Source organism: Lolium perenne, chromosome 6, assembly GCF_019359855.2.
Source record: "Lolium perenne isolate Kyuss_39 chromosome 6, Kyuss_2.0, whole genome shotgun sequence".
NCBI lineage: Eukaryota > Viridiplantae > Streptophyta > Magnoliopsida > Poales > Poaceae > Lolium > Lolium perenne.
In genome coordinates, this window is record NC_067249.2 from 131,292,886 (window position 1) to 131,306,724 (window position 13,839).

Genomic DNA, 13,839 nt, shown 5'->3' on the forward strand with positions numbered 1-13,839 from the left:
CAGCGCCCTTGGCGGAAATCATAGGCAGCAAGGATGCCAACGGCCGGGTTGCCAAGTGGGCCCTGGAGCTAGCCGCCCACACCATCCTCTACGAGCCACGCACAGCCATCAAGTCGCAGATCCTCGCGGACTTCTTCGTCGACTGGGCTGAGATGCGCACCGCCGCCTGTGCCGGATTCCACACATTGGAAGATGCACTTCGACGGCTCGAAGATGCGCAACGGTTTGGGAGCCGGCATCGTCATCACCTCTCCCAAGGGAGACCGGCTGGACTACGTCCTGCAGATCCACTTCGCCGCATCCAACAATGTGGCGGAATACGAAGCGCTCATTCATGGGCTGAAGCTGGCCAAGGAGATTGGCGTGCGTCGCATACTCTGCTTCGGCGACTCCGACTTGGTCATACAACAAGCATCTGGCGACTGGGACGCGAAGGACGCCAACATGGCCTCATACCGCTTCCATGTCCAGCAGTTATCCGGCTTCTTCGACGGCTGCGAATTCCACCACGTGCCACGGGCAAACAACGAGGCGGCTGACGCCTTGTCCAAGATTGGCTCAACCCGGCAAGCCATTCCGCCGGGTGTCGCCTTGGCGGTCCTCAAGAAGCCGTCCATCATACCGTCACCGGACTCGGATTCAATATTCGTGCCGGCTGACCCGGGGGCTGCTCAGCCGAACCCGGGGGCTTCATCGCCCAAGTCGGGGGCTAACAAGCCGAACCCGCCGGCTACCACGCCGAACCCGAGGACTTCTCAATCCAACCCGGGGGCTTCATCGCCAAACTCGGGGGCTAGCAAGCCGAACCCGCCGGCTAGCAAGCCGAACCCGGCGACCATACAGTCGAATCCGGAAGCTCCCACGCAGGAGGCCCTGTTGGTCAGCGTATTCGAGATAAGATGCGTACCTTCATGGGCACAAGAATTCCTCTCCTACCTCACCGACGGTGTCGCTCGATGATAGAGTCCAGGCCAGGCAGATTGAGAGAAGGGCCAAGGCCTATACCATCATCAACCACCAGCTGTACAAACGCAGCGTAAGTGGGGTGTTCCAGCGGTGCGTCGAGCCGGCTGAAGGGATTGAACTCCTACGGGAAATCCATCAAGGAGAGTGCGGACATCACGCCTCATCCAGAGCCATAGTGGCCAAAGCCTTCCGGCACGGTTTTTACCGGCCGATCGCGCTCGTAGACGCAGAAGAGTTGGTGAAGAAGTGCAACGGCTGTCGCCGCTTCGCAGAAAGGTAGACACCAGCCGGCTTCCGCCTTGAAAACCATCCCCATCACATGGCCATTTGCCGTATGGGGCTTGGATATGGTAGGCCCATTCAGAACGGCGCGAGGCGGCATGACACATCTCTTGGTGATGATTGACAAATTCACCAAGTGGATCGAAGCCAAGCCAATCAAGAAGCTGGACGGGTCCACAGCCGTCACATTCCTCAAGGAAATCATTGTAAGATTCGGCTACCCCCACACCATCATCACTGACAATGGCAGCAACTTCTCCCAAGGCATCTTCTCTCGCTATTGCGGGGAAATGGGGATCCGGATGGCCCTATCTTCTGTGGCGCACCCAGAGTCCAACGGACAAGTGGAAAAGGCTAACGGCTTAGTCCTAGCCGGCATCCGGCCCCGGCTGGTGGAGCCGCTCGAGCGAACAGCCGGCTGCTGGATTGAAGAGTTGCCCAATGTGCTGTGGAGCCTGCGCACAACGACAAACCGCTCAGTCGGCTTCACACCATTCTTCCTCATATACGGGGCCGAAGCCGTCCTGCCGACTGATATCGAGCACGACGCGCCAAGGATCAAGCTCTACACAGAAGCCGAAGCCAAAGAAGCACGCGAAGATGGAGTTGACCTGGTCGAAGAGGCCCGGCTGCTGGCTGCTTCTAGATCTACTATCTACCAGCAAAGCCTCCGACGCTATCACAGCCGGAAGGTCCAGCCCTTAGCATTCCGAGAAGGAGACCTAGTGCTCCGGCTGATCCAGCGAACAGCCGGACAGCATAAATTGTCATCCCCATGGGAGGGTCCCTTTATCGTGAGCAAGGCAGTAGGCAATGATTCCTACTATCTCATAGATGCCCAAGAGGCTAGAGAAAACAAGCCGGACAAGGCTGACGAGGAGACTAAACGTCCCTGGAATGTCAGGTTACTCCGCCCATTTTACACATGAGAGCAGGAATGTATGTATCCCTTGTATCCCTTTTGTAAGCTATGAAAAAGCATGCGCCAAGAACGCCGTTTCCGACAAGTTTTTCGCACACTTTACCTTGTTTCGCCAATTGGCTTGAACCCTCTCACGCGGTCGGCTCAGTAACGTGATCCGGTTTCCGACAGCCGGCTTCCGATCCAAACACAGACCGCAACCCGCTGTCCGGGCGGGAGTAAGGCCTAGGGAGCCGGCACGCGAAAAACGACTAAGGGAAAGAGTAAGAGCGAGTTGACTTGCAACTTTTCATATAAGTGCCGGATTGCCGAATTCAGCTCGTTCGACCGAAATACTGTCGGCCTCACCCAGCGGCCCGCTCTTGATCCGGCGACGGATCGCAAGTCAGACGTATGACCGGCAAGAGCACAGCCAAAGAGTGGGGCAGATGGGAAAAAGCGAACGAGCCGAAAGAAAGCAACTCGGCACACAAATGAATAACCAACACATTAAAGTGTGACATAATTAAAGGGCGATAATATTCATACATCTGCACCCGGCATCCCGGGGATTTAATAAATTGTCTTGGCAAAAGAACAACTGAAAAGCAGGTAATCTAAGCCGGAGGGGCATCAGCGGAGCCGGCTGCCGGGTCGTCCTCGGGCGCGTCTTCCGCCTCCTCATCTTCCATGTAATCTTCATCGGATGGAGGAGGATTCGGGTCCGCGACGAAGGCGCCCTTGTCGACGAAGTCGGCGATGGCGCTCGGCTCGGCAAGGCGGGCGGCCTTGAGATCGGCCGGGAGCTTGTCCTCCACGCCGGCTCGCTGGAATCGGAGCTGCCCCAGGTCCACCTCGTTGTACCAGGAGAGGACGAAGGACAGCGCCATGTCGGCACCCGCCGCGCGTGGCCGACTCCTTCCAGCCGAGGAAGCGGTCCGGCGCCCGCTCCATCGAGGAGATGAGGCCGGAGATATCTTGCGGCACCGCCTCTTCAGGCCACGCATCGGCACCAGCTCTTCACCCGCCTTCCGAAGCTCCCAGCCGAGTTTGGTGATGGGCTCGATGCGGGCAGCCATGGACGCCATGTGGTCCTCCATGGAGAAGTACTCTGAGCTGCCCTCGCGCCTCCCGCCTCCTGGAGTCGCGCGCGACGCCAACGGCTGCTAAAGCCGCGTCCTGCGTCTCCGGGAAGGCCGCTGCAAGAAGGAGCAAGTCAGAAACCATCAAAGCCGAAATAAGCTGAAAAATGCAAATTTTCGAAGTCCTAAGCCAAAAGGAAAAGCCTGGCGGCAGCCGGCAAGAACCGATCGCCACCAGCCCGAAGATGGCGATAGCGAAGAAAGAAGTTTCGCTGCCGATCGCCAACGAAAGCCGGCAGCCGACAGCCGAAAGCCGGCAAAGGGGAAAGGAACATAGAGATGCACTCACCCGCTGCCGCGATCAAGCGCGCTAAACTCGTCGGTCCAGCGCTTGGCGGTAGCCGTCAGCTCCGTGGACTTAGCGGTGACCTCCTCCGCAGCCGCAAGCCGCCGCTTCTCCACCTCCGTCAGCCGCCGGCTCAGATCATCCACCTTCTCCTTCTCCGCCGTCCTGAGGGAGTTGAGCTCGGCGAGATGGTTCTGCTCCAGCAGGTGCAGCCGCGTCAACTCCTGCTCAGCCATCTTGAGCTTGCCGGCGGCGGATCGGCCCGCCTCCTCGCTCTCGGCGCACTGGGCGCGAGCGGCTCGGAGATCCGACTCCAGCTGCGGGACCTTGGCGGCTTCAACTGCGAGGCGGCCGGAAAGAAATGTCAGCCAACCAAGACTAAAAAGAAAATAAGACATCGAGTCGAAAGAAGCAAGAGCTTACCCTTGGCGGCTCCCAGCTCGCGGGCCAAGTCGGCCCGGTCCAGCTTGGCCTTGTGGTAATGGGTGACGGCGCGATTATACAGAGTGGTGCGCCGGTCCATCACAGCCTAAGGAAAAGAGAAAGTCGGCCGCACAAAGCGAAACCCGTGCCGGCTTCAAGCAGCCGGCCCATGCCTCGGAGGGCTACCAGGATAATAATCAGATAAAAAACGGACGAAGCTTACCTTGCCGGCTTCCTCCACCTTGGCAACATTAGCCGCGGCCTCGGCTGCCCTGGCCTTGAGGTTGGCCTGCAGGCTGGAGAAGAACATCTCCACCGACGCCTGGCCGGGGTTCCCCTCCCGGCTGGTCACCTCGTAGGAGTCGGCGCGGAGCCACGCCGCTCCATGGTGGCAGCCGAGCCGAGGCCGGAGTCGGAGGCGGACGGCACCCGAAGAAGAAGTGCGCCCTTGGCCACATGCAGGCCCCGCGGCGACGCCGATGGGGTCTCCGTCCTCACCGGGGCCGCACGCGAGTCGGCGCCCTCCATGCGCGCCGGCCGTCCATCGCCAGCTCTCGCCCGGCCGGCTCCTCCGTCGCCGGCCGCGGCGGTGGCGTCGCTCCGGGCGCAGCGGATGGCCCAGCCGGCGCAGTCATCTCCGGCGCCGGGGCGCCTCCGGCTCTCATCCAGCTCCACCACGCTGGGCCGGGTGCCGGCTCCGGCCGCAGCGGCGCAGCCCTCGCCGGCTCCGGTTCCTGTGAGCAGCCCCACGGGCCCGGCTCCGGTTGAAGGCGGCATGCCCCGCCCGGCCCCAGCCGGCTGGGTCCGTAAGACGTGTCCGGCGCGGGAACATATCGTCCAGCGTCGGCTGCCGCGGCGGGTCGGCCCACGTGCCGCGATCGGGCGCTGAGGCCAGCGGCACGGCAAAGGAAGGTGCCCCCTGCGGGAGGCGGAGTACCCGCAGCGGCGGCGGCGTAGGTGCGCGCGAGGAAGGCTGCGGCGTCTCGCTCCCTCCTCGGCGCGGAAGCGGCGACACAACGCGTGGAGCTTGCCGGAGCCGCCGCCCTGGGCAAACTTGATAGGGGCCCTAGCCGGATAAACAGAGAAAAGATAAGCATAAAAGTAAGGAAAGAAAAGGAATCAAACAAGAAAAAGAAGGAGAACTCACCCGGCCTGCTCCGGAACCTTCTTCGGCTGCTGCCGGCGCTGTTTCTTCGCCTTCGCCTCCCAGGCGGCGGTGGAGCCGGCTCGCTTTGTGCCCTTGGGCGCCGAAGTCGCCGTGGTGCTGGGCGGCCTCGTGCGAAGGGGCACGGCGGGGATTGGCCCCGTGGCGGACGTCGCCGGCTCATCCTCCTCCTCGCTGCTCGGTGAAGGGGGCGGATTGTGCTCCCCCTGGCCGCCTAGATCAGGCGCCTGCAGCAGGTCATCGTCGCCGGCCTGGTCGCCGGCTTGGTCAGCCGGATCGACGTGATCCGGCGTCCACCTCCTCATCGCCAGGTCGCCGTCCTCGGCGTTCTGGCGCTCAAAGAGCTAGAAAGACAGAAAAAGCATGAGCAAATAACAAGCCGGAAGTCGGCAGAAGAAAAAGGAAGTCGGCCTCGCAGCCGCAAGCCGGAAATTGGCAAAGACACGAGGCTTACCCGCTCCGGCGGATGGTCCCCGTCGTGGGGCGCCAGCCCGTAGTTCCAGCCTTTCCGACAGGTTCGCCTTGGTGATGTTATTCACCCGGCTGGCCACCTGGGCCTTGGTGAGCACCGCTTGGACGTCCGGTTCGGATCGAACCGGCCGGACATGTGCCCGATTTTGTGGGTGCGCATTCTGAGCGGCAGCACCCGGCGCTCGGCGATGGTGCAGAGGAGGTCTTCGGCTGTCAGCCCATTGTGAACGGCTGTCGCCAGGAGGTCCCAGAGCAGGTTCACCTCAGCGTCCGGATCCGTCGAGCGGGCGTTATAGCTCCAGTTGATCCGGCCGACTGGAGGGGCCGGGTTGAACTCCAGCAAGTTGATCCGGTCGACGAGCTGCCCCTCGTTGCGCACATAGAAGAACGACATTTGCCAGTTCTTCACCGAGTCAACGGTGGGGATTTTGGGGAAAGGCGTACCGGGCCGAGTGTAGATCGAGGCGGCGCCGCAGGCTCGCAGTGGCCGTCGGTGGTTTGCGCCTTCAAGTAGAAGAGCCGGCTCCAAAAGTCGATGTCGGGCCACAAGCCGGCGTAAGCCTCCATGAACGCTACGAAGCAGCTCAGAGGACGCACGCGTTGGCCGGCAGGCAGGTGCGGCTGCAGGCCAAAGTTGTCGAGGAACCGCCGGAAGAATGTCGAAGCCGGCAGGCCCAGCCCGCGATCGAGGTGCGCGCCGAAGACGACGCGCTCGCCGGGCTCCGGCGCGGGCTCCGTCTCCTCGCCGGGCACCCGCGTGACCACCGACTGCGGGATCCGCCGGAGGCGCACCAGTCGTTCGATGTCGTCCTCCCGCATATACGAGCCCCTCCACGATCCGCTGGGAGACGCCATTGTCGAGGTTGAGGAAGAAGATGACCAAGAGAGGCGAAACGGCGAGGAAGAGCCTTGCGACCGCGGCGGCGACAACGGCGGCTGAGGACGCTCCGTCGAAACGCGCAGCCCCGTGGCGCCGGATTGATGGAGTGGCGGCGGCGGCCCGGCGGAAGATCGTCGGGGCAGCGGCTCGCCGGAGTTCGCCAGGAGGTTGCTGGAGGAGAAGCGTGGGCGTGCGACGGAGAAAGTTTGAGCGAGAGAGCAAAGAACGCGAGGAAGAAGAAGGGCGCCTCGGTACCGCTACCGGGGGCATTTATAGCCGCCTGGCGCGCCCGTTATGCGGCCACGTGGCGATCGTGGGCCACGATCAGGATTTACTGCGCCGTAACTCCTCCCACGACCACGACGGTTACCGAAAACAGCCACACCACGTCGCCCACTACCGCACCGGATCCGGAGGAACATTGATGTGACCAGACGAACCGACCGCCAGGCCAGGCGTCAGACCAGTCAAGTCGGGCGCAGGGCCCGAGGCGGCGGAGACTCCGGCGCGCCGCAAGCCGGAGTCGGACAACAAGTTCCACTCGAACCAAAATTCATCAGCGAGGCGGAGACGCCATCAGATCTTGCGAGAAAGCAAAAACTGTACAAGTATAAAAAGCGGCCGGCTAGAAGCAGCCGGCAGGAACGAGCCGGATGAGGGCGCAGCCAGCTGAATGGAAATTCTCAGTCGGCCCCTCCAAGTGCCGTCAAATATATTCGAGAAGCCAGGAAAACCTGCCTAGGTCCTTCTAAACGCAGGACCTTGCCAGCTTCGGGGGCTAATGTCGGGGAAGACCCCGGATAGGGCAATGGACGCGGAGCAGCCGGCTGGCCGCCGGCTCGCGGCAAAGGCCGGCTGAGGAGCAGCCGGCTGGCGCCGTGGCCGGCTGGTCCGGAAGCCGGCTGGCTCTAGGTCCTAGTCGGCCTGGCTATGGCCACCAATGCTGTAGCTGGGCCGGCTTCTACAAGCCATATCCGACTGGGGTTTGTACCTCAGACCGACTCGAGGCTGGCGAGTCTTGCACCGGAAGGAACCGGGTTGGTGGTCCGGGTTCCTAAAGTCCACACTGACTCCATCTTCCGTAAAGCGCGGGGCACTGTGGAGCAATAGTGCCACGCGCCGGACAGGCCGTCAGAGCTTACGACAATCCGTGCGCTACAAAGTGGTCGACGGCGACAGGGACACCTCCTCTCCATACCGCTGACCGCAGGCGACCGGATGGGACAGGCCACGATGCCTCAACGGCTCCTGACGTCACCGCCTCGGGAAGGAGCGGAAGCCGGAGCCGGCCAAGCCGGCCAGTAAACTATAGGGTCTTATATGTAAAGTGCCGGCGCCTATATAAGCCGCACTACCCCCTCTCGTGCAGGGGATCGGTCATTTTATTGCTTCCTCCCACCTACAGAGCTGCCCTGTGAGAGAGACCATCGTCTCCCTTAGCCTCTCAGGAGCAGCCGGACACAGCTCTAGGAGCACCGTTGTATTGTGTGATCATCATATACACTCATAGCAGGAGTAGAGGTTTTACCTCCATCGGAGGGCCTCGAACCTGGGTACGTCGCCGTGTCGCTCGTGCCCATACCCGCATCCGGATACCGCCGTGAGATCCCTCAGGAACCACTTCGATTAGCCACCCTATGGCATATGCCGTGACGATACCACGACAAATATATGTATATCTTATGGCATGTGTCACTTTCTTTGATCCAATATATAGGGTAAACTCCATCAAATCCTAATTTGGTTAAGATGTGCATGAAATTCAATTTCATATCTATATGCACATAGAATTGTGGAGTTTGTCCTATATGTTGTAGTGTCTAACTACTTCGGACCCAATTAGTTTGGGGACCATTTTGTACTTACCTTTGTGTTAGGTACAATGGATATGCATTGAATGCTTGTCTCACTCTTGGAAAGAAGTGGTGACTCAATGGTAACTTGAGGCAAGCTAGGATGGTCAACGAACACATATCTACTACATCCACACCAATGGTATCTTGGTAACAAGTATCTTCTCATGCATACTTTTCTTGTATCCAACCTTATTGTTGCATCTTGGCATGAATCTCTTGATTTGAAAATGTTGTGCTTCTTGCAAAAGTCTTAATGAAACCTCTTTATTGTTAATGTGAGTAATTTGAGATGAGTGCATTTGTTGGGAAGTATTTTAAATCATGCTCATGATTCATCCATCCCAACTATGCCTATCTAGCAATTTTGTTGCATATCAATTCCTCAAGGCTGTCACATGTGCAATATAGATGAAAGTGCAAATTTAGTTACTTCTTTTGGTATCTCCGTTTGTGATACTTGTTGCCTTTCTCAAATGCATCCCAACTATCTTCTATCCCTTGTTCATATTTGTGATGTATTTTAGTTGTTTGTGGTTGAAGTTCATGAATGTACAATGAGATAAAATTGAGCCTTTGGCCATGCTATTGAGCAAAAATTCTTATTGGTATATTGCATGACTTCGTCTTGGATATCATACTATTTTTTTTGCGTATCTATTTTGTGTGTGCATGTTTCTTTGTGGATAAATATCTTTGTGATATTGCCCACTTAGAGAAACTTATACACATAAGAGATGATACATCTCCTTTTGATATCTTATTTATTTATTGCGTGTTGATTGGTCATGCTAAGCAATATAATTCATTGAAGACTATGATGATGCTTTTTGCTCATCCTTGTAATAGTCTTATAATATTCATGCCTTTCACATATCCTCTTGGTTGAGCCTTTTTATTATGGTGCCTCTTACTTGTTGCTCAACTATTTGTTTGTTGCAAGTGTTTAGCTTACTTTTCTATCTATGATCTATCACAAATGTTTGTGTTTTAAATGGTAATGAGGGAGTGAGGATTCCATGTTATGCATATTGTATTCAAATACAACATTTTAATTTATGCATGTACCTTGGGGAGCTTCCTCATTTGATTTAGAGCACTATCTTTTGGTGATCATTAGAGTTTGATTCACTTGGTATATTTTGTTTTTGAATGATATTATGGGAGTGATGATTCCATGTTTGTGCACTTTATACTCCAATGCAAATTGTCTAGTTTTGTGCACAAACCTTGGGGAGCTTCCTCATATTATTTAGAGCAATCTTCTTGATCTTATCATAATATCTATATTTCTTTTGGTATCTTCTTTGTGGTTCATTTGGTTGATTGCTTCATTTGTTGAAGCTTCTTGACTTTGTTATCTTTTTGCAATCTTTGACCCTATCTATAGTGTGATTCCTTCCGAATATTTGTCATTGGATATGAGCATTTGATTCCACTCAAATTATGATAAATGCACACGCTATGGAGGAACTCTCACTATATTGGCCTTCTAAATTTTTCACCCATTTCGACAATTGGTGCCAATGGGGGAGAAGTTTGGAGGGTTTAAGGGAATTTGGTTATGTCTTTGCTTTGTGCTTAAGCATGTGCCTTTATTGCATTGCATCTTGTTGCTTTGCATAGTTGAATATTTAGAGGAAACTCCACTAGGCTTTGAATGCCAATATATGCAATGAAAGTCAAGATCATTCACACATGCATATATTATGGGGGGAGTTTGCTCTATATATCCAACTTATTTGTTACTTCAATTCCTTATATAAACCCTCTCAAAGAGATTGTCATCAATTACCAAAATGGGGGAGATTGAAAGTGCATGGAGCCCCCATGTGTGGTTTTGGTAATTAATGACAATCCCTATGGACTAATGTTTGCATTGAGTTATATTTGTAGGAGTTGTCCATAGGCAATTCTTGAACCATATGTTGGCTTCAAGGTTGCAAGAAGAAGAATTTGATGAAGGATATCAAGTGTCAAGTATGTCTTGAAGATGAAGATGAAGTGAGCCCTCAAGTTACTTCAAGACATCAACATGATTAAGAATGAAGTACAAGTTCAAGATGAGCCATCTCGAAGAGATTCTTTGCTTGAGTCTTGCCATCCATATGATGATCATGGATATGTAAAGATGCGCCGAAGAAGAAGCTCTCCCATGGTGGATTATGGGGGAGCAATCCACATGGTGGTCATGGTTAAGTGAAGATGCGCCGAAGAAGAAGCTCTCCCATGGTGGTTTATGGGGGAGCAATCTACAAGACTTCGTCAAGCAAGCACAAGCAAGAAAGGCGTTCCATCTTGTTGAGGTCAAGATCGTCGTCATCAAGCTCAAGTGGAATGCGCAAGTATAAGGTTTGCTCTTGATAGGGTTTCTTTCTCACCGGTCTCATAGTGTAATTGGAGACCGGTTTATAGTTTAGTTGCCGTACTATCAAGAGGGCTCTCGAGTGAGTAACTCGATCATATCGTTCGGAGAGAGCTCAAACCTTTGCATCCTTGCATCATCTTTCTTGGTTGTTATTTGGACCTTATCCATGTGATGTTTTAGAGCTTGTGCTTATTCTCATGACAAACTCTAATTCATCGAAAACGGATTTCGCATAGATCACTTGTTGTGTTTTCGAGTTTGATTCATCATCTTTCTTGGTTGTTATTTGGATCTTATCCATGTGATGATTTAGAGCTTGTGCTTATTCTCATGACAAGCTCTAGTTCATCAAGAATGGTTTTTGCACGGGCAACTTGTTGCATTTCCGAGATTGGAGGTTTTACCGGTATGTCTTTTTTAGATAGGTCAAACCTTTCATCATTTGTTTCTATCCTCCCTTGTTGGACCATGATTGTTTCCTGCATGATCTTGTAGAGCTTGTTCCTAGCTTCAAAACAAGCCCAAGATCATCAAAATCGGAGTCCGGATGCTAAAGTTATGCCCGTTTTAGTTTTGGTGTTTCTGCAGTTTTGCCAGGCCGGATTTTTCAGAAATATCAGGGCCGGATTATCCGGGCCAGATATTTCGGAAATATCCGCCCCCCCCCCCCCCGAAATCGGCTAAGGACCAGAAGAAAAGCAGCTCTGGATAGGGCCGGATTTTTGGCCGGATTTTGACCAGGTTTTGTCCCTGAGGCCGGATAATCCGCCCCCCGGATAATCCGGCCCCGGATTATCCGGCCCTGGTTTTGCCCAACGGCTCGATTTTCTTGGGGGGTATAAATACCCCCTCCTTCTTCCTCCTTGGGCTGTGCTTCTCTCACACTCTCTCTCCTCCATTGTTGAACTAGAGAAGCTTGCTCCATCTCTCAATCCCTCCATGATTCTTGCCCCCATTTGAGGGAAAAGAGAGAGGAGATCTAGATCTACATTTCTACCAATCAAATCCATCTCTTTGTGAGTGGAACTTTCTAGATCTTGATCTTGGTGTTCTTTGTGAATTCCTTTGTTCTTCCTCTCTTATTCCCCCAATAGCTTTTGTAGCTTTGTTGGAATTTGAGAGAGAAGGACTTGAGCATCTTTGTGGTGTTCTTGCCATTGCATTTGGTGCATCGGTTTGAGTTCTCCACGGTGATTCGTGGTGGTGAAAGCAAGAAGGTTGTTACTCTTGGGTTCTTGGAACCCTAGACGGATTCTAGGCCTTTGTGGCGGTTTGTTGGGAGCCTCCAATTAAGTTGTGGATGTGTGCCCCAATCTTTGTGTAAGGCCCGGTTTCCGCCTCGAAGGAAATCCCTTAGTGGAACCGTGACCTAGGCCTTTGTGGCGAGGGTCACCGGAGATTTAGGTGAGGCGCCTTCGTGGCGTTCGGTGTGTGGTGTGAGTACCGCATCTTGGGGTGAGGCCTTTGTGGTGTTGGTGTGCATCGAGCAACCACACCTCAAGGTGAGCCTCTTGTGGCGTTCGGGAGCACTAAGCCACCGCACCTCTCCAACGGAGATTAGCACTCGCAAGAGTGTGAACTTCGGGATAAATCTTCGTCTCCCGCGTGCCTCGGTTATCTCTATACCCGAGCTCTTTACTTATGCACTTTACCTTGTGATAGCCATCATGCTTGAAGTTATATATATCTTGCTATCACATGCTTGCTTGTATTGCTTAGCATAAGTTGTTGGTGCACTTAGGTGAAGCTTTGCTTAGAATAAGTTGTTGGTGCACATAGGTGAACCATAGTATATAGGCTTTGGGCTTGACAAAGTAAACGCTAGTTTTATTCCGCATTTGTTAAGCCCATCTCGTAAAAGTTTTAATCCGCCTATTCACCCCCCCTCTAGGCGACATCCGTATCCTTTCACTTGGGTTGGTCTAAAACTTGCTATGCGTACTCATTTTGTTCCTCCTCATTATCAGCGTGATTTTCTTAAAAAAATGTCTCGTTTAGAACAAGGAGGAAATTATGTAGAAGACTATTATCAAGAATTGCAAACTGGCATGATTCACTGTGGTATTATAGAGGATAATGAAGTTATGCTTGCATGTTTCTTTGGTGGTTTGAATAAAAAGATTCAGCATATTTTAGACTATAAGGAGTACAACACTATTACTCGCTTGTTTCATCTTGCTTACAAAGCTGAACGTGAAGTGCAGGATCGTCAACTACCATGGAGAAGAGCTAATGTTTCTTCAGGTCGTACATCATCGTGGTCTCTGCGACAATCAGCGCCACCATCTCGTGGGACTGCACCAACACCTACTACCTCCAAGTACACCGCGCCTGCATCACGAGCACCATCTGCTGCTACTCCACCACCATCCGCTGGTCCTCCTCGGAGTTCCTCTTCCATGGCCTCCACGGGGAAGATGCGCGGCATTCAGTGTCGCAAATGCTTGGGTTTTGGTCACATAGAAAGAGAATGCAGAACTAAATGTGTGATGTTGGTGCATGAAGATGGAGAATATGATTCTGCAAGTGACTTTGATGAAGATACATTGACCCTTATTGCTGCACGTGATGGAGCCAATTCTGATTCTGAGAGAGAGATGGAGGTAATGGAAGCTGACAATGCTGATCAGTACAAGAGCTTAGTTGCACAACGTGTGTTGAGTCTGCAATTGAGAAAATTTGAGCATGATCAATGCCACAATATGTTTCAAACAAGAGGCGTTGTAAAAGAGCGAGCTATACAGATCATCATTGATAGATGGAGCTGTAATAATCTGGCTAGCATTGATATGGTGGAGAAGCTTTCTCTACCTACAAGACAACACATACATCCACAGTACATTCAATGGTTTGAGAGCTCTCGGAAGCTCAAGGTAACAAGAACTACACGTGTGCATTTTACTATTGGTACATATTCTGATTTTGTTGATTGTGATGTTGTACCTATTCAAGCTTGTTCTTTGTTACTTGATAGACCTTGGCAATTTGATAGAGAATATGTTCATAATGGTAAAACTTATTCATGATGGAAATAAAATTGGTCTCAAACCTATGACTCCTGAACAAATTTTAAAATATGATCTTGCTAGAGCTAGTAGAGTA

At 53.1% G+C, this 13,839-nt stretch overlaps 1 protein-coding gene across 1 annotated transcript; it reads left to right on the forward strand.

The window, feature by feature from the left end:
* The first annotated feature begins 13,136 nt into the window (after positions 1–13,136).
* LOC139832497 (uncharacterized) lies at positions 13,137–13,763 on the forward strand. Its single transcript, XM_071822272.1, has one exon. It carries the CDS (start codon positions 13,137–13,139, stop codon positions 13,761–13,763), a length of 627 nt encoding a protein of 208 aa, XP_071678373.1.
* Positions 13,764–13,839: the final 76 nt, after the last annotated feature.